This window comes from Ranitomeya imitator, chromosome 6, assembly GCF_032444005.1.
Source record: "Ranitomeya imitator isolate aRanImi1 chromosome 6, aRanImi1.pri, whole genome shotgun sequence".
In the NCBI taxonomy this organism is placed as follows: Eukaryota; Metazoa; Chordata; class Amphibia; order Anura; family Dendrobatidae; genus Ranitomeya; species Ranitomeya imitator.
This window is the reverse complement of record NC_091287.1, coordinates 416,398,275-416,422,303: the sequence shown is the minus strand read 5'-3', so window position 1 is coordinate 416,422,303 and position 24,029 is coordinate 416,398,275. Positions and strand designations below refer to the sequence as shown.

The 24,029-nt window shown below is 41.1% G+C and overlaps 1 protein-coding gene across 1 annotated transcript in view; it reads right to left on the bottom strand.

Annotated features, from left to right (window-relative positions):
- The window catches only part of ASXL3 (ASXL transcriptional regulator 3), a 186,867-nt gene that overhangs the window by 8,686 nt on the left and 154,152 nt on the right, over positions 1-24,029 (bottom strand). Inside the window, exons 11-12 of the mRNA XM_069731268.1 lie at positions 22,587-22,692; positions 16,941-18,843 (exon numbers count right to left, since the gene is read on the bottom strand). Coding sequence (XP_069587369.1) covers positions 16,941-18,843; positions 22,587-22,692 — 2,009 coding nt within the window. The remainder of the gene's footprint in view (positions 1-16,940; positions 18,844-22,586; positions 22,693-24,029) is intronic.

The window sequence follows — 24,029 nt, the reverse complement described above, 5'->3', positions numbered from 1 at the left end:
AGAAAATGAGAACATGACCTGCTGTTCTAAATCAGGTTTTCTTGTTGAAGGCATTTATAAACATCTTGCACAAGTTGTTTCATATCATAATCTGCAATTTTCACACCAGCCACTGGAGCTATTTTAGACTCATTTTCTGTTCCTTCAGGAAATTCTGGTGTATGTTATCAGAAGTAGAGTGACTCAGCCCCGATATTCTATATTGAACCATCTACTGAGCGTGAGCAAATGTCATTGTGAAGAGAGCAGGTCAGCTGTAACATCACCTACTGGGTGCTGGATCCTGCGTTTTCAGCTGTGTATAGAGACATTACCTGTCATTGCAATCCTGTCCCCAATGACAAGCAAACATATGAAAACTCTTCCTGAAGGAACAGAACGTAAAAGTCTAAAAACAGCCCGAGTGGCAAGTGTGAAAATGATAAGTTCTCTAGTTTTGCTAAAACAGGTCATGATATGAAAAAAAAAAAACACATTTCCCAACATGTTTAAAAAATACATTTAACACACTATTTGAATAATAAAGAGAATCTGTTAGCAGGTTTTTGCTTTATAATCTGAGGACAGCACAAGGTAGGTGTTAAAACATGGAATTGAGTGGGGTCACTTTGTTCGCTGTGTGCGGTTTAATTATAATGAAGGTTTTATCACTAGGACATTATTATTGCTCCGTCTAGCTGCCTCATTTCAAGTCATCCAACCACGCCCCCTCCCCTGATAAGCAGCTCACGGTCTATAGACAATGTACAGTACAGACCAAAAGTTTGGACACACCTTCTCATTTAAAGATTTTTCTGCATTTTCATGACTATGACATTACACACTGAAGGCATCAAAACTATGAATCAACACATGTGGAATTATATACTTAACAAAAAAGTGTAAAACAACTGATATTATGTCTTATATTCTAGGTTCTTCAAAGTAGACACCTTTTGCTTTGATGACTGCTTTGCACACTCTTGGCATTCTCTTGATGAGCTTCAAGAGGTAGTCACCGTAAATGGTTTTCACTTCATAGGTGTGCCCTGTCAGCTTTAATAAGTGGGATTTCTTGTCTTATAAATGGGGTTGGGACCATCAGTTGTGTTGTGCAGAATTCTGGTGGATACACAGCTGATAGTCCTACTGAATAGACTGTTAGAATTTGTATAATGGCAAGAAAAAAAGCAGATAAGTAAAGAAAAACGAGTGGCCATCATTACTTTAAGAAATGAAGGTCAGTCAGTCTGAAAAATTGGGCAAACTTTGAAAGTGTCCCAAGTGCAGTGGCAAAAACCATCAAGCGCTACAAAGAAACTGGCTCACATGAGGACCGCCCCAGGAAAGGAAGACCAAGAGTCACCTCTGCTTCTGAGGATAAGTTTATCTGAGTCACCAGCTTCAGAAATCGCAGGATAACAGCAGCTCAGATTAGAGACCAGGTCAATGCCACACAGAGTTCTAGCAGCAGACACATCTCTACAACAACTGTTAAGAGGAGACTTTGTGCAGCAGGCCTTCATGGTAAAATATCTGCTAGGAAACCACTGCTAAGTACAGGCAACAAGCAGAAGAGACTTGTTTGGGCTAAAGAACACAAGGAATGGACATTAGACCAGTGGAAATCTGTGCTTTGGTCTGATGAGTCCAAATTTGAGAACTTTGGTTCCAACCACCGTGTCTTTGTGCGACGCAGAAAAGGTGAACTGATGGACTCTATATGCCTGGTTCCCACCGTGAAACATGGAGGAGGAGGTGTGATGGTGTGGGGCTGCTTTGCTGGTGACACTGCTGGGGATTTATTCAAAATTGAAGGCATACTGAACCAGCATGGCTACCACAGCATCTTGCAGCGGCATGCTATTCCATCTGGTTTATGTTCAGTTGGACCATCATTTATTTTTCAACAGGACAATGACCCCAACACACCTCCAGGCTGTGTAAGGGCTATTTGACCAAGAAGGATAGTGATGAGGTGCTATGCCAGATGACCTGGCCTCCACAGTCACCAGACCTGAACCCAATTGAGATGGTTTGGGGTGATCTGGACCGCAGAGTGAAGGCAAAAGGGCCAACAAGTGCTAAGCATCTCTGGGAACTCCTTCAAGATTGTTGGAAGACCATTTCCGGTGACTACCTCTTGAAGCTCATCAAGAGAATGCCAAGAGTGTGCAAAGCAGTCATCAAAGCAAAAGGTGGCTACTTTGAAGAACCTAGAATATAAGACATATTTTCAGTTGTTTCACACTTTTTTGTTAAGTACAGTGGGGCAAAAAAGTATTTAGTCAGTCAGCAATAGTGCAAGTTCCACCACTTAAAAAGATGAGAGGCGTCTGTAATTTACATCATAGGTAGACCTCAACTATGGGAGACAAACTGAGAAAAAAAATCCAGAAAATCACATTGTCTGTTTTTTTATCATTTTTTTTGCATATTATGGTGGAAAATAAGTATTTGGTCAGAAACAAACAATCAAGATTTCTGGCTCTCACAGACCTGTAACTTCTTCTTTAAGAGTCTCCTCTTTCCTCCACTCATTACCTGTAGTAATGGCACCTGTTTAAACTTGTTATCAGTATAAAAAGACACCTGTGCACACCCTCAAACAGTCTGACTCCAAACTCCACTATGGTGAAGACCAAAGAGCTGTCAACGGACACCAGAAACAAAATTGTAGCCCTGCACCAGGCTGGGAAGACTGAATCTGCAATATCCAACCAGCTTGGAGTGAAGAAATCAACAGTGGGAGCAATAATTTGAAAATGGAAGACATACAAGACCACTGATAATCTCCCTCGATCTGGGGCTCCACGCAAAATCCCACCCCGTGGGGTCAGAATGATCACAAGAACGGTGAGCAAAAATCCCAGAACCACGCGGGGGGACCTAGTGAATGAACTGCAGAGAGCTGGGACCAATGTAACAAGGCCTACCATAAGTAACACACTACGCCACCATGGACTCAGATCCTGCAGTGCCAGACGTGTCCCACTGCTTAAGCCAGTACATGTCCGGGCCCGTCTGAAGTTTGCTAGAGAGCATTTGGATGATCCAGAGGAGTTTTGGGAGAATGTCCTATGGTCTGATGAAACCAAACTGGAACTGTTTGGTAGAAACACAACTTGTCGTGTTTGGAGGAAAAAGAATACTGAGTTGCATCCATCAAACACCATACCTACTGTAAAGCATGGTGGTGGAAACATCATGCTTTGGGGCTGTTTCTCTGCAAAGGGGCCAGGACGACTGATCCGGGTACATGAAAGAATGAATGGGGCCATGTATCGTGAGATTTTGAGTGCAAACCTCCTTCCATCAGCAAGGGCATTGAAGATGAAACGTGGCTGGGTCTTTCAACATGACAATGATCCAAAGCACACCGCCAGGGCAACAAAGGAGTGGCTTCGTAAGAAGCATTTCAAGGTCCTGGAGTGGCCTAGCCAGTCTCCAGATCTCAACCCTATAGAAAACCTTTGGAGGGAGTTGAAAGTCCGTGTTGCCAAGCGAAAAGCCAAAAACATCACTGCTCTAGAGGAGATCTGCATGGAGGAATGGGTCAACATACCAACAACAGTGTGTGACAACCTTGTGAAGACTTACAGAAAACGTTTGACCTCTGTCATTGGCAACAAAGGATATATTACAAAGTATTGAGATGAAATTTTGTTTCTGACCAAAGACTTATTTTCCACCATAATATGCAAATAAAATGTTAAAAAAACAGACAATGTGATTTTCTGGATTTTTTTTTCTCAGTTTGTCTCCCATAGTTGAGGTCTACCTATGATGTAAATTACAGACGCCTCATCTTTTTAAGTTGTGGAACTTGCACTATTGCTGACTGACTAAATACTTTTTTGCCCCACTGTATATAATTCCACAAGTGTTAATTCATAGTTTTGATGCCTTCAGTGTGAATGTACGATTTTCATAGTCATGAAAATACAGAAAAATCTTTAAATGAGAAGGTGTGTCCAAACTTTTGATCTATACTGTACATAAAGAGCTGTGTTGTGTGTAAGGTCAGCTTTCTGAGCTCTGCTATATACTACATCTAAGAACTCCGATTGTGCACCTAGTAAACTAAATACCTGGCTGGAATCGAGGTCTATTCCTAAATCTTGCTGCTCTCAGATGAGGTAGCAAAAACCTGGTGACAGATTCCCTTTAAACTACACATTCTACCATTTGTATTTTGTTCAATTTATGTTTCAGATATTCTCAGCAGTGAGTGCAAAAGTTTCAACAACACTGATGATCATATTTTGAAACCCTAAAAAATTTTTTAAATGGGCCGTCTCACTGTCAATATTTAGAAGCCCAGCGCGCCGCTGGCCAAAACTGTGCTCTCTCCAATCCAGCCAACAGAGCTAATCTATTCTCTGCTGTATCAGAGAAGCACAATGGCACTAAAGATGGTTGGACTGCAGGAGCAGTGCTTGTAAGCTCTATAGTAAAGAATATAGGAGACTGTCCACTGCTGATATACTGAAGTAGAGGCTTAGGTAATGGGAATCCCTTCTATGTTAAAGACAATCTGACAGTAGGATCACCTCTCTTAGGTGTCTATATGGGCATGTAGGTCAAAGAAAGTTGAATAAAAGGATACCTTGATATTGGAGTTCCAAAAGCTTATTCAGGAATAATTCACATTGTAAATGAACTGTTGATATCTATGGGCCGGACATTGATCTGCATAAGAATCTCCTTGCATTGTTTAATGTAAATGAAAGAAGGAGTTACCGGTGTGAAACATGTAATGACTGACAGTCTACTCTCCTGATCTACAGGTCTCACACCGGTAACACCCCCTTTAATTTAAAATAAGTTCTGAAGACAGACTCTTATGCAGATCAGTGTCCGCCCCATTGATCTTAACAGCTCATTTACATATGAGAAGTGTGGACTTCTCGGTAATAAGACATCAGATCGCAAATATCAAGGTATCACTTTATTCACTTTTCTACGACCTACAGTTAAGTCCATATATATTTGGACAGAGACAACATTTTTCTAATTTTGGTTATAGACATTACCACAACAGAACAATTCAGATGCAGTTGTAATTCAGACTTTCAGCTTTCATTTGAGGGTATCCACATTAAAATTGGATGAAGGGTTTAGGGGTTTCAGCTCCTTAACATGTGCCACCCTGTTTTTAAAGGGACCAAAAGTAATTGGACAGATTAAATAATTTTAAATAAAATGTTAATTTCTAGTACTTGGTTGAAAACCCTTTGTTGGCAATGACTGCCTGAAGTCTTGAACTCATGGACATCACCAGACGCTGTGTTTCCTCCTTTTGCGATGCTCTGCCAGGCCTTCACTGCGGTGGTTTTCAGTTGCTGTTTGTTTGTGGGCCTCTCTGTCTGAAGTTTAGTCTTTAACAAGTGAAATGCTTGCTCAATTGGGTTGAGATCAGGTGACTGACTTGGCCATTCAAGAATATTCCACTTCTTTGGTTTAATAAACTTCTGGGTTGCTTTGGCTTTACGTTTTGGGTCATTGTCCATCTGTAGTATGAAACGACGACCAATCAGTTTTGCTGCATTTGGCTGGATCTGAGCACACAGTATGTCTCTGAATACCTCAGAATTCATTCGGCTGCTTCTGTCCTGTGTCACATCCTCAATAAACACTAGTGACCCAGTGCCACTGGCAGCCATGCATGCCCAAGCCATCACACTGATTCCGTCGTGTTTTACAGATGATGTGGTATGCTTTGGATCATGAGCTGTACCACGCCTTCGCCATACTTTTCTCTTTCCATCACTCTGGTAGAGGTTGATCTTGGTTTCATCTGTCCAAAGAATGTTCTTCCAGAACTTTGCTGGCTTTTTTAGATGCTTTTTAGCAAAGTCCAGTCTAGCCTTTTTATTCTTGATGCTTATGAGTGGCTTGCACCATGCAGTGAACCCTCTGTATTTACTTTCATGCAGTCTTCTCTTTATGGTAGATTTGGATATTGATACGCCGACCTCCTGGAGAGTGTTGTTCACTTGTTTGGCTGTTGTGAACGGGTTTCTCTTCACCATGGAAATTATTCTGCAATCATCCACCACTGTTGTCTTCCGTGGGCACCCAGGTCTTTTTGCATTGATGAGTTCACCAGTGCTTTCTTTCTTTCTCAGGATGTACCAAACTGTAGATTTTGCCACTCCTAATATTGTAGCAATTTCTCGGATGGGTTTTTTCTGTTTTCGCAGCTTAGGGATGGCTTGTTTCACCCGCATAGAGAGCTCCTTTGACCGCATGTTAACTTCACAGCAAAACCTTCCAAATGCAAGCACCACACCTCAAATCAACTCCAGGCCTTTTATCTGCTTAATTGAGAATGACATAGTGAAGGGATTGCCCACACCTGTCCATGAAATAGCCAAGGAGTCAATTGTCCAATTACTTTTGGTCCCTTTAAAAACAGGGTGGCACATGTTAAGGAGCGGAAACTCCTAAACCCTTCATCCAATTTTAATGTGGATACCCTCAAATGAAAGCTGAAAGTCTGATCTTCAACTGCATCTGAATTGTTCTGTTTATAGACATTACCACAATGAATTTTATCCAAAATTAGAAAAATGTTGTTTCTGTCCAAATATCTATGGACCCAACTGTAAATGCCCATATTGAGGGTTGATCCTGCTGACAAATTCCTTGTTTGTTGTTTGTTTTTACAAGCACTCTGCAATTTTATCCATGTAAGGCTATGTTCATGCAGCATTTTTTATGCAAATTTTAAGCTGAGTTTTACAGTACCAGCAAAGTCTATGAATTTTCAGAAATCTCATGCACACACACTTTTTTTTTCCTGACTAATTTGGAAAAACGCAGCATATTACTTCTTTCAGCAATAAAAACACAGCAAAAAATGTTTGTTTTTTTTGTAAGCAACTTTTTTTTTACTGTCAAAAAATGGAATCCGTCGCCAGATTCAGTCATTTGACCGATCCGGCGCCATAGGCTTCCATTCTAGCAAATGACAGACAGCGACAGATCCGTCGCTGTCCGTTTTTTCTATGGACAAAAAACGTTACTATGTCCGTGAAACGTGAGGCCATCTGTCGCTAATACAAGTCTATGAGAAAAAAAACGATCCAGCGGCAACTTTTGCCGGATCCGGTTTTTTTTTCACAATGGATTGAGACTGATGGCAAAAAACTGATGTGTGAAAGCAGCATAAGAAGGCAAAAATCCCAAACCTCTAAGTATCCAATCTCACATACTGTACAAAAATACATTCAAGGACAATATATGTGTATTTATGGCAATGCATTTACTATTAATGAACTTCTTTTCAGTGCTCTCTGATCTCAGAAGCTTTGTTTGACCTTGTAATTTCTATCTAATGCACAATAAAAACATTCTGAAATGTTGAGAGAAATGATTGTGAAAAACAAAGGTCTCTCTTCATAATGCACTGCACAATAAGCCAGAGCGATTCAGTTAATTGCTATTCAACAACTAAAGGACAAATGCAATTCAGAGCTGGAATCATTTTTACATGCACTATGATGGCGAGCCTTTTAAGAGATACATGTAAATGGAAGTATTCGAGCTTTTAACGTTAACAAATGATGACTTCATAAAAGAAAGATAAAGAATTCAGCTGAAAAGAAAAACTACTGATCTTATTTAACCAGTTCATACCTGGGCCATTTCCCCCCTTTCCTGACCAGGGACATCTTAAGGTTTTAGCATACACGTGCTTTCAATGGCTCTATAGATAGGTCTTGTTCAAATATTCAGATCATCTTTGCCTCTTTTTTCATGACACATGGGGGTTAATTTTATATGTCATTTTTGTATATAAATTTGGACATATCTTTTCCATAGTAGAAACAGTCTGGTAGTGTCTCTTTTTTGTTTGTTTATATTTTTTTTATGCCCCTCCAGAAGGCCTTCAAAGATTTCGGGAAGGCGTTTTAACATATCCATGCCATCTTGTTTTTGTTGATTTTCCCCTGTAGCTGGGGTTGGTATATTAGCCCCAACTTTGGGCATCACGGTGGCTCAACAGTTAGCAATGCTGGGCTCCTGGGCTCAAATGAGACAACATCTTCAAAGATTTTGTATGTTCTCCCAGTGTTTGTGTGGGTTCTCCGATTTCCTCCCATACAACAAAGACATGCAGATAGGGAATTTAGATTGTGACCCCAAATGGGGACCATAATAATGATGTCTGTAAAGCTCTGCAGAATATGATGGCGCTATATAAGCAATGCATAACAAATAAGCTACTCCTGGCTGCATAGTAGAGCGGCCTGGATCCCGCAGCTCCTGTTCCCTCCCTGCACCATCACGGTGTCCTGAGGAGGAAGCATGGTCAGGTCGGTGCTACTGCCTCCTAATCTGTATACACAGCGTCAGCACTGTGAACGCAGTTATTGAGAAGGTAGACATGGTAGGAAGTCTAGCTGAGTGTGCCAGCAGCTTCCTTCCCTCAGTTTTCACAGTCTTGTGAAAGCTGCTTAGACTGCACTGATAATTTTAGAAAGTCAGTGCAAGGATAAGAGAGGACTTTCTTGGATGTTTAAAGTCTACGGGCAGTCCTGAAGTAGGTACGTTTCATGATAATAATTTTATTTCTATAGCGCCAACATATTCCACAGCACTTTACGTTTTAGAGGGGACTTGTACAGATGATAAAAGACATTACAGCATAACAATAATCACATAAATCAACAGATACCAAGAGGAGTGAGGGCCCTGCTCACAAGCTTACAATCTATGAGGAAATAGGGGAGACACGAAAGTAACAATTGCTTTGATTGTTCTGACCAGCCATAATGTAAGAAATCGGGTGTTCATGTAATGGTGCATGAACCAATTTTCAGCCAGAGTGAGTTAGTACAGACACAGAGGGCTATTAAATGCATAAAGCGTGTGAGAATATGATACAAGGGTCCTGGTTATGAAGAAAATTTTGAGTGGGCAACACAGGGGTAGTTACATGCGTTGAGGGGTAGGCCAGTCTGAAGAAATGCGTTTTTAGGGCATGCATAAAACTGTGGGTATTCGGGATTAATCAAATTATCCTGAGTAATGCATTCCAAAGAAATGGCGCAGCACGTGAGAAGTCTTGGAGACGGGAGTGGGAGGTTCTGATTATTGAGGATGTTAACCTTAGGTCATTAGCAGAATGGAGGGCACAGGTAGGGTGGCAGACTGAGACGAGGGAGGAGATGTAGGGTGGTGCTGAGCCATGGAGTGCTTTGTGGGTGAGTGTGATAAGTTTATATTGAACTCTAGAGTGGATGGTAACCAGTGCGATGACTGGCACAAGGAAGAGGCATCGGTGTAACGGTTGGTGGGGAATATGATCCTGGCTGAAGCATTCAAGACAGAATGGTGCGGGGAGAGTTTGATAAGAGGGAGACCAATTAGTAGAGAGTTACAATAGTCCAGACAAGAATGAATAAGAACAACAGTGTGAGTTTTTGCAGAGTCAAAAGTAATAAAAGATCAAATTCTAGAAATGTTTTTGAGGTGTAGATAACAAAAGCAAGCTCTGAAACAAGTATGACCCCGAGACAGAGGGCATGTTGCTGGGAGTAATGGCAGTACCACACACGAAAATGGCAATATCGGGCATAGGTAGGTTAGTAGAGGGAGGAAACAGAAGAGTTCGCTTTTTGACAGGTTCAGTTTCAATCAGAGGGAGGACATGATGTTGGAGGCAGCGGTAAGATTATCACTGGTGTTTTGTATTAATGCAGGCATGTCAGGAGTAGAGGTGTATAATTGGGTGTCATCAGCATAGAGATAGTACTGGAAACCAAATCTACTGATCGTTTGTCCAATAGGGGCAGTATACAAGGAGAAGAGGAGGGAGCCTAGGACTGATCCTTGAGGAACCCCAACAGTAAGAGGAAGATGAGAGCAGGAGGAGCCAGGAAAGATACAATGAAGGAGCGGTCAGAGAGGTAGGAGGAGAACCAGGAGAGAACAGCGTCCTTGAGGCAGATGAGCGAAGCATAGTGAGGAGGAGCTGATGATCCACAGTGTTGAATACTGCAGAGAGATCCAGAGAGAATAAGCATGGCGTAGTAACCATTAGATTTAGCTCTTAGTAGATCATTAGAGACTTTAGTGAGGGCGGTTTCAGTAGAGTGTAAAGAGCGGAAACCGGATTGAGGAGGATCAAGTAGAGGGTGATCTGAGAGAAAGCGGATTAGACAGGAATGGATCAAGCATTCCAGGAGTTTAGAGATGAAGGAAAGAATAGAGACAGGTCTATAGTTAGCAGCAGAGTTTTGGTCGAGGGATTTTTTTTAAAGTAATGGATGTAGGCTGGCGTGTTTAAATGAGGAGGGAAAGATAACAGAAGAGAGGGAGGGGTTGAATATTTTTGTTAGGCGAGTGGTGACAGCAGGAGAAAGGAACTGGAGGAGATCTGAGGGAATAGGGTCACTGGTGCAAGTAGTAGGGCAAGAAGATGCAAGGAGCATGATCACATCTTCCGTGACTGGTTCAAAGTCAGAGAGTGAGCTAGATGCAGTGGGGGAGGGAGGACAGTGCATGATATGAGGGGATTGGTAGAAAATTTCTTGTCAGATATGGTAAATTTTTTCTTTGAAATAATTGGCCAGATCATCAGCACAGAGTTAGGTTGGGGCTTGCATTCTTGGGTTGATTAGGGAATGAAAAGTGTCAAAGAAAGTTTAGTATTATTGGATAGTGAGGTGATGAGGGAGTTGAAATAGGTTTGTTTGGAGAGGTGAAGGGCAGAGTTGTAGGTTTTAAGTATAAACTTCTAATGGATGAAATCTTCGGGCAGATTGGATTTTCTCCACAGATGTTCGGCGCACCTGGAGAACCACTGTAGAAGACGTGCTTGCAGCGTGTGCCAGGGTTCACGGTGCCTGTGGCAAGTTGTTCTATGTATAGGAGGTGCAGCTTAATCCAGAGCACTTTGCAGTGTTTCATTATAATGTTTCAGTACAGAGTCAGGACATGGGAGGGAGGAGATTGGGGCCAATGATGACTGCAAATTCTTCATAAGTTTCTGGGTGTTAATGGCACGTATATTTCTATCAGTGTGGAAAGCGGGGGTGTCCTGAGCAGGATGACAGTTATTGACAGATAATGAAAGAAGGTTGTGGTCAGAGACAGGGAGAGAGGAGTTGGTAAAATCATACACTGCGCAAAGCCGGGAGAAGATCAGGTCGAGGAAGCTTCCGTCTTCATGCGTAGGAGTTAGTAAGCTGTGAAAGGCCAAAGGAGGAGGTTGTCTGATCTTGGTGTATGAGAGAAATGTAGTCCACCATATGAGAGCGCAGCAGTGGTGATATCCTTCTGCTGGATCACGGTTTCAGTAAGAGCCAGAAGGTTAAGAGAATCAGAAAGGAAGAAGTCATGGATGAAGGAGAGTTTATTACACACTAATCGAGAATTCCAAAGGGAACAATTAAAAGAGACAGAAGGCATGCAGGGAATATTCATGAGATTTGAGGGGTTTCAGAGTGTAGTAGGTGAGGGGTTCGACTTACTATAACATGAAGGATCGGGGTTGGGAGACATATCACCTGCAACTAGGAGAAGGAGGATAGAAAGAGTGAGCAGATGGATTTGTGAGAGCTTCTCTTGTGTTGGATGGTGGGACTAAATGGATCTGTGCAGTTTAGCAATGTGAAAAGAGCACGAGTGCTGTACATAGGAGAGGAAAGGGCAGAGGGGCTGATTAAGATGGAGAGTAAAGAGTTTGTGCAAGGACGGTGAACGTGAGTTACTGCAGCAAGCAGGATATAAATTATACAAATGCATATGGTGCATATTTGATGCAAGCCAAATAGGAAATAGGTTCCTTTAAATGTCTCACCTGTGCCCTGCCTAACGGCAAGGCACTTTGACAAAATGTACTTAGAATAAAATGTACATAAATATCCTCAACATAAATGCATCCCCAAAGCTATGTCTGAACGTACAGTACAGTCCAAAAGTTTGGACACACCTTCTCATTTAAAGATTTTTCTGTATTTGCATGACTATGAAAATTGTACATTCACACTGAAGGCATCAAAACTATGAATTAACACATGTGGAATTATATACTTAACGAAAAAGTGTGAAACAACTGAAATTATGTCATATTCTAGGTTCTTCAAAGTAGCCACCATTTGCTTTGATGACTGCTTTGCACACTCTTGGCATTCTCTTGATGAGCTTCAAGAGGTAGTCACTGGGAATGGTCTTCCAACAATCTTGAAGGAGTTCCCAGAGATGTTAGCACTTGTTGGGCTTTTTGCCTTCACTCTGCGGTCCAGCTCACCCCAAACCATCTAGATTGGGTTCAGGTCTGGAGACTGTGGAGGTCAGGTCATCTGGCGTAGCACCCCATCACTCTCCTTCTTGGTCAAATAGCCCTTACACAGCCTGGAGGTGTGTTTGGGGTCATTGTCCTGTTGAAAAATAAATGATGGTCCAACTAAACGCAAACCGGATGGAATAGCATGCCGCTGCAAGATGCTGTGGTAGCCATGCTAGTTCAGTATGCCTTCAATCTACTATATAAAGCTGAATGTGTGTGTGTGTGTGTGTGTGTGTGTGTGTGTGTGTGTGTGTGTGTATGTGTGTATGTCCGGGATTGGCATCTGCACCGTCGCAGCTACAGCCACAAAATTTTGCACAGTCACACGTCTGGACCCCGAGAGCGTCATAGGCTATGTTGTGAGGTGAAATTTTAACCCCGCGCTTTCCAATTCACCAAACAATTTTGCCCCTATCTACATAATGGGAAAAAATTAAAGGAAAAGTGTTGGAGGCAAATTGACAGCTGCCAGATGTGAACAAGGGGGACTTAAAGAATGAGAGCGATGGCGCCAAAGAGTATATACCGTACAGTTGCTAAAGGTGGGGCCCCGACATGGGATACTCACCACACACGGGGATATGAACACACACAAAATGCGCCACACACTAACATGTGTTTGAACACATATTACCCTCAGCACACATTTCACCACAAATACACCAACCTCGCCACATAAAAATTGAAACACAAAAGTCGCCACTCAAAACTCGCCACATGCAAAAACTAGGCTCTTGCAAAATTCGCCACAAGTGCAAAACTCACCTCATGGAAAACTCGCCACACGCAAAACTTGCACACGCGGAAAAATTGCCACATGCACAAAAGTTGCAACACATGCAAAAGTTGCCTCACACAAAACTTGCACATACTCAAAAGGCACCACACATAAAACTCGCCACGCGCAAAACTCGCCATGCGCAAAACTTGCTGCACACAACTTGCTACACTAACCTGTCACATGCAACTCGACACACAAAAAGTTGCTACACGCATGTTGCCACTCAAAACTCATCTCACAAAAGTCGCTACATGCATGTCGCCACACGCAACTCAACACACACAAATTGACAAACGAAACTCGCCCTAAAACACACACAAGTCTGGTATTATCCTTCAAAAATAAAAATCTGATTAATAAGCAGACAAACTACAAGAGCAACAAATGTACCATATAGGAAATACGGCAGCTGTCAGTCACATGACCTGTCTATTATGTGTATGTGTGAGCTAATATATACTGCCAGGGGGAGGGCTTCCTGTTGGCTGGGGATTTATCAGGCTGCCAATTTAGCTTACAAATACTGAGGTAAAAATACTGAGCAAATAACGTGTGAACGAGGTCTAATACAGGAGGAGATGACACACAGGTATATACTATATACAGGGGAGATGACACAGATATATACTATATACAGGAGAGATGACACACAGGTATATACTATATAGAGGAGGAGATGACATGCAGGTACATATATATACAGGAGGAGATGACATACAGGTATATACTATATACAGGAGATGACATACAGGTATATGCTATATATAGAAGATGACATGCAGGTATATACTATATACAGGAGGAGATGACACACAGATATATACTATATACAGGGGAGATGACACAGGTATATACTATATACAGGAGGAGATGACATACAGGTATATGCTATATATAGAAGATGACATGCAGGTATATACTATATACAGGAGGAGATGACACACAGATATATACTATATACAGGGGAGATGACACACGTATATACTATATACAGGAGATGACATACAGGTATATACTATATATAGAAGGAGATGACATTCAGGTATATACTATATATAGGGGAGATGACACACAGCAGGTATATACTATATACAGGGGAGATGACATACAGGTATATACTATATACAGGAGATGACATACAGATGTATACTAAATATAAGGGAGATGACAAACATGTATATACTGAGGTAATGAGGTGAAAATGAGAGGTGTGAGGTGAAAATGAAAAGGTGTGAGTGCAAAATGAGAGGAGTGAGGAAAAATAGTGGAGTGATCAGAAAATGACAGATGTGAGGTTGAAATGACAAGTGTTAGGGGGAATGAGAGGAGTGAGGGAGAAAATGAGAGATGTGAGGGGGAAAATGAGAGGCGTGATGGGAAAATAAGAGAAGTGAGGTGCTATAACTAACCACAGATATTTACTATGCCCAGGCCATGCCGGGCTCTTCAGCTTGTTTTGAATAAATCCCCAACAGTGTCACCAGCAAAGCACCCCCACACCATCACACCTCCTCCTCCATGCTTCACGGTGGAAACCAATAGTAAGAGACCTAGCACTCAACTTTAGGTGAGATGAAGCAGGAAAAATTGATTGTAGTAAACACAGGAAAATGTTTCGGTCAATTGTGACCTTCATCATTTACAAGTAGTTGTTGAATATAAGCCGGTTATGGGTAATAAACTCGACTTCAGGAAAATGGCCAACGCGATCTCCATCTGCACACGCACGGTATCCCGCGGCCATTTTTCTGAAGCCCCGGGCAGCAGAGGACTCCATATGCGCACGCGCCGCCTCAGGAAGATGGCTGCCCCCACCGATCACCAGGGAAAGAGCGCCGATCGCGTGTTTTTTCTTCGCCTGCGCAGTGGATTCAGAAGTTGGGCATGCGCAAACCACTACGCCACCAACGGAAAGATATGCAAGATCTGGGGGAAGAAACAGCGATGTCACCATGCCCATCTGACCAGACCAGCCTGATTGACAGGCGAAAACGTCGACTTTGGTAAGTTATTTCGGCAGCATAGGTGGGGAATCAGGGTACACAAAATACACTATAGTAACGCACAGGTCAGGCCCTATTTAACAGTATTTTTATCTCATACTGAAAAAACGGGGTGACAGGTTCCCTTTAAAGTAATGATAGCCACTCGTTTTTCTTTACTTAGCTGCTTTTTTCTCGCCATAATACAAATTCTAACAGTATATTCAGTAGGACTATCAGCTGTGTATCCACCAGACTTCTGCACAACACAACTGATGGTCCCAACCCCATTTATTGGGCAAGAAATCCCACTTATTAAACCTGACAGGTCACACCTGTGAAGTGAAAACCATCCCCGGTCACTACCTCTTGAAGCTCATCAAGAGAATGTCAAGAGTGTGCAAAGCAGTCATCAAAGCAAAAGGTGGCTACTTTGAAGAACCTAGAATATAAGACATAATTTCAGTTGTTTCACACTTTTTTGTTAAGTACATAATTTTACATGTGTTAATTCATAGTTTTGATGCCTTCAGTGTGAATGTACAATGTTCATAGTCATGAAAAAACAGAAAAATCTTTAAATGAGGTGTGTCCAAACTTTTGGTCTGTACTGTATATGAGGTTTGCTCTTAGAGCTGTCACTAATTTGACTTGTTAGCAATCAAGAATCATATAGAATGCAGCTATATAAATACATCATTTAAACAGTTAAGAGTTTTCTAACTTTACTTTATTGATCACCTGTCCTAAGGTTAGGTCACCAATTTCAGATGTCAGGCCCTTTCCTAGCTATCCCACTGATCAGCTGTTTTCAGCTCCGACAGTGGCCAGATGTAAACAGTGAATGGAGCTGAAGAGCAAAGCTCCATTCACTGTGTATTGGCTGCTACTCACCTCTTATTGAAGTAAATCGAATCTAACATGCTGTACATCAGGTTTGCCCATTTCATTATTTTTGTTAGTCCCAGCATGCAATGTAGTTACAAAAAAAACAAAACAAAAACACATACCAGTTTTACTAGTCCCGATTTGGATACACTCCTTTTAACAAAAGAGGTGAGCAAGAGGAAATAGATTGTTGAGAAAAAGGCCTGCTCCCAACTCTATGTAATCTCAGTGTTTCTACTGCCAGAGAGATTAGACTGGTCAGGGAGCAATGGACAGCAAAGCACCTGGTGGCCGGAACAATGGAGTGATTTTCCGAACTGAAAATTGCATTTTTGGCAAACTAAGCAATTTTCATTTCTTTATACATATGAGCATAAAGCATAGTAGCAATAACAATTATTAGAACATTTTTATGTGAAATAAAATGCACAAACCTCTTTTTAGACATACTGTAACTATGGTATGCCTCAACCACCACAAATACTGGACAGCCCTTGGCTACCTTAGAGACCACAGACTGCCATGTTAAAATAAGTGATCGTAATGCAGTGACAGAATTAAAAAGAGTGCCCTTAATTTGGATACGTGACTCGGATGCCAACATCACTATCGATGGCAGCAAGTAAGATGTTAACCGATCAGACCAGGTGGTTCCTGTGATACTGGCGGTTACAGTGGGAGTCCAGAAGTCAATCACAGCTAAGCTCCTGCAGTGATGGTGAAGCTTCTCCTCTCACATTATCATTAGGACACACACATCCCACTGCGGCCAAAGTGTGTTATTAAGATGCAGGGATACAACCATTTACAGAAAGGGTGAACTATTAACATTTGGATTAAAACACAACTGTAGAAATTGATTGTATTTATATAAAAACAGAAGAATTTAACATTTTGCCAATAACTTATTATTCAAGACCAATAAAGACTATATAAAAATAGTTTAGTCAGTTATAGGGCTGATTGACAGATACAAAAAAAATCTGAACATTATCAGTCATCTTACCTTGAGAGGTGGAACGCGGGGCTCTTCCCTAGGTGGATGTTCTCGCTCAGACTGACTTGATATTGAAGATGTTTTACTATGGTGATCATCATCTATTCTTGGTCTTTTTTCCTTATAGTTACCAAAACTGTGTTGCTCTGCAGTTTTTCGCTTAGAAATCTCAGGTTCTCGACAAACCGCCTCAGACTGTTTACTATGGTCGTATGACTTAAAATGAGAACTGTCAGGCCGACTTTGAGAACTTCCTTGCTGCTTGTGAGATTTACTTCTTGTAGATTCATAATATCCAGACACTTCTAATGAGGTGGAATATAGTTTCTCGTGACACTTTGAGTGAACAGACTCATTATTCCTACAGTATGTTCCCTGAAATCCTTCTCTTGAAGGGGATGAATACTTTTTCTCAACAATACGATAATGGCTTGAATGGTTTTTAATAGTTATGGTGTCTGGAGGTGATAAGCGGGGTGGCGATGCTACATTTGGTTTCTCATGGTCTCTTTCCGAATTACAGTGCTTCTGGTTGTCTTCAGACAGTGAAATATCAGAGTTTGGGGTTGCTGAATTATACTTAATAGTTTCTGAGCTTTCATGTTCAGTGCCAACAGTGTCTGCTTGGGATGCCTCTGAATAACCATCAGTCTCATCCTTGGAAGGAGACTGTGATTCATCAGAAGTTGTGGGGGAGCTTTCTTGCTGGAGCAGATGATGTTCATTAGGTGCAGGACTATACCCAGATGATGCATCAGAAATAGCGGGTGCATTTGGTGCATGCCCGGTTTCAGAAGTCAGTGCTAAGGAAGACACTGAGGAGGTTTCTGATATTAAAGGTACATCTGACATTGGAGATGCTTCTGAAGTTAACGGCAAATTTGATGCTGGCGAAGCTTCAGGTGTCAGAGGATGGTTAGAGCAAGGAGATGGTTCTGATAAGACAGGGGAATTGGAGAGAGGTGAAGCATCTGAAGCAACAGAGGTTGGTGGGCTTTCAGTCAAAGGTTTTTGCTGACTTTCTGTTTCCGCATTATCAAAGCTTGAAACCTCAGACAGAAAAGCAGCTTCTACAGATGCAGGTGTATAAGGTTCCTCTGAAGCAGACTGCATGTCGCCTCCTGGTGAAGTCAGACTAGCACATGCTTCTTCTGGACTTTGAGAAGAAAATGAGGTCTCAGAAATACATGCAGATTCAGAGAATTGTCCATCTGGTTCACTGATTAGTTCCATTTCAACAGGAGCGACCTCTTCTGCACCTAATGAATCAGAGGCAGCTTTGGGAGCATCACTCTCTGATTCAATTGGATCTTCAACTGGTGTCGTCTCCTGCCCAGATTCCTCAATGGGTGAATTCTGAGATACCACAGGTGATGGAGACCTGCATTCATGTAAATCATTTGCAACTTCCAACACTATATCTTGATGGTCTTCGCTTTTTACTTCTTCTGCTTTTTCATCCACAACAGGTAACATCTCATCTTCCATGACAACACAAGACTCCACATCTTCTGGAGGCAACTCTTTTTCCTCTACGTCTGGATCCTGATCTGTTACTTCTTCACATATTTCAATCTCAGCTTTATCCTCATCTTCTTGGCATTCACAAATGGTTGTTTCGACTTCTTCAGCAACTTCCTCATGTATGACTGATACTTCAGATATCAGTATCTCTTCCAGTGCAGTTTCTCCAGTGATGTCTTTGGATGGAATTTGATCCATATTACACACAGTTTCTTCAATAACTTCAGTTTCTAACATCACTGGTGTTTCATTACTAGCTGGTGAACTGTTCTCAAATTGGGCAGATGGCCCTGGCAAGTTGAGAGAGGTTTCTAGAGAGCTGCTTTCATCTTCACTGCTGTTTTGCCCAGAAGTCAGTTGTAAAGATTCTTCTTTTGACATTCCCGACCTGAGAAAGAAAAAAAAAAAACATCTGACATCCAATACAGTCTGCCTTTACAAATCTGTTGATTAAAAACGTAAAAGAGAATTCCTCTAAAAATAAACATGTAGCCTTTTCTATAACACTAGTTCAATCAATGTTTAAAGAGTTTTCTATTTGATGTAAATAAAGTCGCACAGAAAAAGCACTTGTAGCTGTGAAAAAAATCTGAAAAAACTTACAGCCTTCAATTCTAAATGTAAAGGGAACTTATCACCTTCGAAAACTGTATTTACTTGGAGATATAGGATTAATCTGCAAGTAAATAGCGGTACAATGCTGCCAGGCCGCTTAACTGAAAATGTGGTTATAGGGAGAAAATGAACTTCTATTCTCCCAGGAGCCGCCGGCTTTCAGTCATGTGAGTATGCATGGAGCAACTACAGACACCGCTCACAGAACCATCCATTAGAATATGAGCGGTGACTGTATGCCTCAGTACTTTTATTGACAACTCAATCTCAAGAGATGTGCTGCAGAGCCAGCCGTCAATCAAAGTCGCGGGGTCCGCTTACAGCCTCCGCTCATAGTATAGTGGGTGGTGACTACTCTGTGCTGCCCCCAAGACGGAAAGCTGCCAGCTCCAGGGAGGAAATGATTTCATTTTCTCCTGACTGCTGCCCCTTCAGTGAGGTGCCGGGCAGCATTGTAACGCTACTTACCTGCAGATTAACCCTATATCTGAAGGTAAATAGTGCTTTGCGAGGAGACCGATTCACTTTAAGAAAGCTGTATAAGTACTTTGCATTAAACAATTATTAACATGGTTGTAAAATAATTAAAAATAAATAGATATGTGTTTTTCTCACACATCTGCTACTCAAGTAAATGATCTGCACTTTAAAGATAGAAACATCCATTGGGGGAAAAAAAATCTTCCAAATCTCTGTACTTTTCCAGACACTACAGCCATCTATGCAAGTCCATTTACAAGTGGAGAGAAATGTGAAGCGAGCATTCGTAAGAGTGATCGTTTTCGATTATCGGTGCATGTTAGGATAACTGGTTTATGCCAGCATATAAATCATCATTATTCCAGTGTAAACAGGATATGCTGCCGATAATATGATGCCATGTTTGTCCAGTTCCCATTAGTATTCATGTTCTGTGTAAATAAGCCCATAAACCAGTAACGATCAGCAATTGTTAACGGACCAAAGTCGTCCTGTCTAAATGGACCATAACCTAATGTCTGGGTGCTGGCCTCAGTGTTACAATGTTTCATCAGCCCACCATTCAGCATCCATAATTAGGGGGAGAAATGGGTTAGCTTTCCAGTCCCTGAAAGTAGCAAGATATATTTTTCTACAATCTCAAAACAGCACAGGGGACATTCCAACTCCGTCCCTCCTTCTGTTTGATTACACACTCATGGGGGAATCCAGATAATGGAAAAAGTGACTTGCTGGTACATTGTAACAGAGGGGAACACACAGACAATAATTTGGGAATGGCAGCAGTGTCTGGATAATAAAAGAAGTCCTCAAATCTCATACAAACTATTCAAAGGCTTTTCTGCTGGTTGTAAATAAAGCTTAATGTATGAGAGGCTCTCATTGTATAGTGTCAAAAACCGGGAGATTTATTTATTGGAGAGTAGCATTGAGTGTGACGAGGTCAGTGCTACCTATTATGTTTTCAAAAAGATAAACCCCACTCAGCTCAACAGCAAACTACAGGCGAGTTTAACTTTTGTAGATTGGAAGAACACATGAAATTCCACTAAATTTAGTAATTTAGTGTTCACCTTACATTTGTATATTAATTATTTATACAGGATATTTCACCAGTTTTAGCATGTTAAACTGCCACATCATGGAAAAGTGACTGCAGAGCTGAGGAAAACATAGCTTTCATTTTTTAATTTATCCTCTCCATTGTGGAGATATTAGCTTGCAAAGTTCAGGTTACAATTTATCTGAAGCCCAACTGGCCGTTACCAGAGACACTTTAAGTAATGACAGTCTGTTCTCCTCACTGATCTCACTGCAGAGCTGTGTGCGATTACAAAATGCTGGAATCAGAAAACTGATTACAAATGCAGCTGCAGCTCTCCTCTCACAGCGCTGTCAGCCCTGCTGTATCACTGACTGCAGTGAGGTGAAAGCTGGAGAAATATTGGTACTCAAACATCTCTGCTCTCGTACCGCTACTTATAATCAATCCACAGTGACATCAGGAAGGAGAGAGGACTGTCTATCATTACATGTCTCATGCAGTAAAAAACATTTTCTAAGCTATTGTTGGGGGGGGAGGGGGGGTGTTTCCCCTCCTTGTATAATGCTGTCTGCTTATAAATGGTCAACATCATACAGAGGAAGAAGTACACCCCAGAGGAAAAAAAAAACTAAACAAAAAAAAAAAAACTAGTAACGCCCAGGTGGACTCATCATAAATTAAAACTCATGTTTTATTCAGCTCTGCTGCCACTATTCCACACAGAAGCCATTCTAATGTGCTCAAACACTTGAAAGATCTTCTTTAAAGAAAACCCATCAGCATGATTTTGTAATGTAAAGACATTTCTGTAATGGTGGTGTAGATTAAATTAAATACCTTTTGTTTAGAAATCCATTTTGTTCTTTTTTAGTCACCATTTAAAGTGCTCTACTAATTAGGCAAGTCATGGCTGTAATACACGGCCATTGCCTGCTGGGTATGGGGCGGGCTCGATGCATGAGCCCGCTTCATAGACCTGCTTCTGACTTGCGCCGTGTATATACGGCACATGTTGTGAATGGGTTAATCACCATTTGAGGCTTTCTGCCAAGTAGGTTTTTCTGTACATGGGTTGGACTGCACACTGGGTCTTCTCCTCCCTGTTTGTGATTCCTCAGCTTCTCTGCCTACTTCCAATTTTTGACGGACCGGCCTCCTCTGACTGAAATCTCACCAGTGACCTGTCATTCACAGACTGGAGGCGAAGACCCAGTGTACAGCTGACCCATGTACAGCAAAATCTATTTAGCTATTAAAAATGTTACGAGTCTCAGAATATGGCGACAACTCCAAAAATTGTTTTTGAAAACTTTTTTTTTTTTTTTTTAATAATTCTAGTGGTGAAAAAAAAATCTGGACATGTTAGGTATCACCATAATTGTATTGATGAGGAGAATCATATTGCAGGGTCATTTTTACCACAAAATGTACACTGTAAAAACAGTTCCCCCCAAAAAAAGTCAGAAATGTGTTTTTCCTCACAATTTCACTGCACTTGGAATTTTTTTCCCCGTTTTCGAATAAGGCATGTGGTAAAATGAATGGTGTCATTCAAAAGTATAACTCGTCCCGCAAAAAACAAGCCCTCATATGTCTATGTGGACAGAAAAGAAGGGGTTAAAGAAGAACAACAAAGTGGATTTCTTCACCAAATGTATCAATGTATCAGTATTACAGCCTTGTCTTTATTATACATTGCAAAATCATGGTGACAATTTCTCTAAATGAGTTTAACTAGGAGATTGAAACTACAAAATAAAAAGATAAACCTATTAATATATAGAAAAACTAGAACATTCTAGGACAGAACCACTAAGGACCAATAGGGGAAAAGAGTGAGGGCAGTGTTTGCCCTTGTGCTCTTTTTATAGGGGTCCAAGTACATTTTATATTCAGCCTTATAAACGGATTCCATCGACTAAAAAATAAAGTTACTATGCAGAGATTTAGGCTACTAGAATATTTTTTTTTTTTTTTACATTATTTCTTACTTTTCGCCATAAAACCTTTCAAAGAATCGTTCTTTCCAAACTTCTGTTTTCTTCTCTTTTTCAATTTCTTGTCTAATGCGCATCTGCATTTCTGGAGTGAACTCTCCTGCAAGAAATATATGGAAAGAAATAAAAGTTATATCTCAAGAATTTCTATATTTAGGCTGTGTGCACACGTTGCGGTTTTATTGCAGTTTTCCCCGATAAAAACGCTATAAAACCGCAAAAAAAACCCCATACAATAAGCATCCCATCATTTAGAATGAATTCTGCATGTTTTGTGCACATGATGCGTTTTTTTCCGCGAAAATCTATGCTAATGTCAGAAATCTGTTGCATACTAATTGTATACGGATCGTTCAGCTAACCCTCACTGAGCTATATTTTTACATTTTGTATGGATAAAGTTTTCAGCTAATGAACTAGATGAGAGTATATCTACACCTCTACACTTTATAATGTTAACTTGTGATATATGAATTATATTGATGTATCTAATCATGTATAACCACACTGTCCTTTTGTGTCTGTTTAAGGCTACGTTCACATTAGCGTTACGCTAATGTGCGTCGCTGTTGCGTCGGCGACGCAGCGGCGACGCGCCCCTATGTTTAACATAGGGGACGCGTGCGTCTTTTTGCACGCGTTTTCCGACACGTGCGTCGTTTTAGACGCTAGCGTCGGACGCAAGAAAACGCTACAAGTTGCATTTTTCTTGCGTCCGATTTCGGCAAAAAACGACGCACGCGTCGCAAAACGCGCGCGTTTTTGCGCGCGTTTTTCCGTGCGTCGCCGCTGCGACGCGACGCTAATGTGAACGTAGCCTTTAAGGGTCTTTTATGGATTTTTTTTTTGATGGTTTGTAGTGTTGTGCTTAATTGATTTAATAATAAAGCTGCAGATTTAAAATTAACTTGATTTAGTAGACATTATTTACAGTACTACTTGGTAATAGGTTTGATATGTTGTATTTTGGGTACTTCCAAGAATTGTTATTTATATGATATTGATAAGGGTTTATATTTCCAATTATTGATTTACATTATCAAATAGATCTATAAAGTCTGATGAGGCTGGTGCACTTACTACATATATTTAAAAAATTCATGTTGGAATGGCTGTATAACAATAAGTTTCAATTCAATCTACCCCCACTTCATCCAGTCTGAATGATCAATTTTAAGTGTCCTTTCTCCGTCCTGCTGTGGAGACCTCACTCTACGTACAAGCTGCAGCTGTCAATCAGGCTGGGTGGCCAGAGACTGAATATGCTTGGACTCATGAGCGCTCTCACTCTATAGCTTAACATAACAATACTCATTTCAATATCAAACGTATGCAGCCATTCTAACATGTACGTAATGTGAAAAAAAATAAACATCTGTCTTACTAGGTCTAAGGGTATGTGCACACGTCAGGATTTCTTGCAGAAATTTTCCTGAC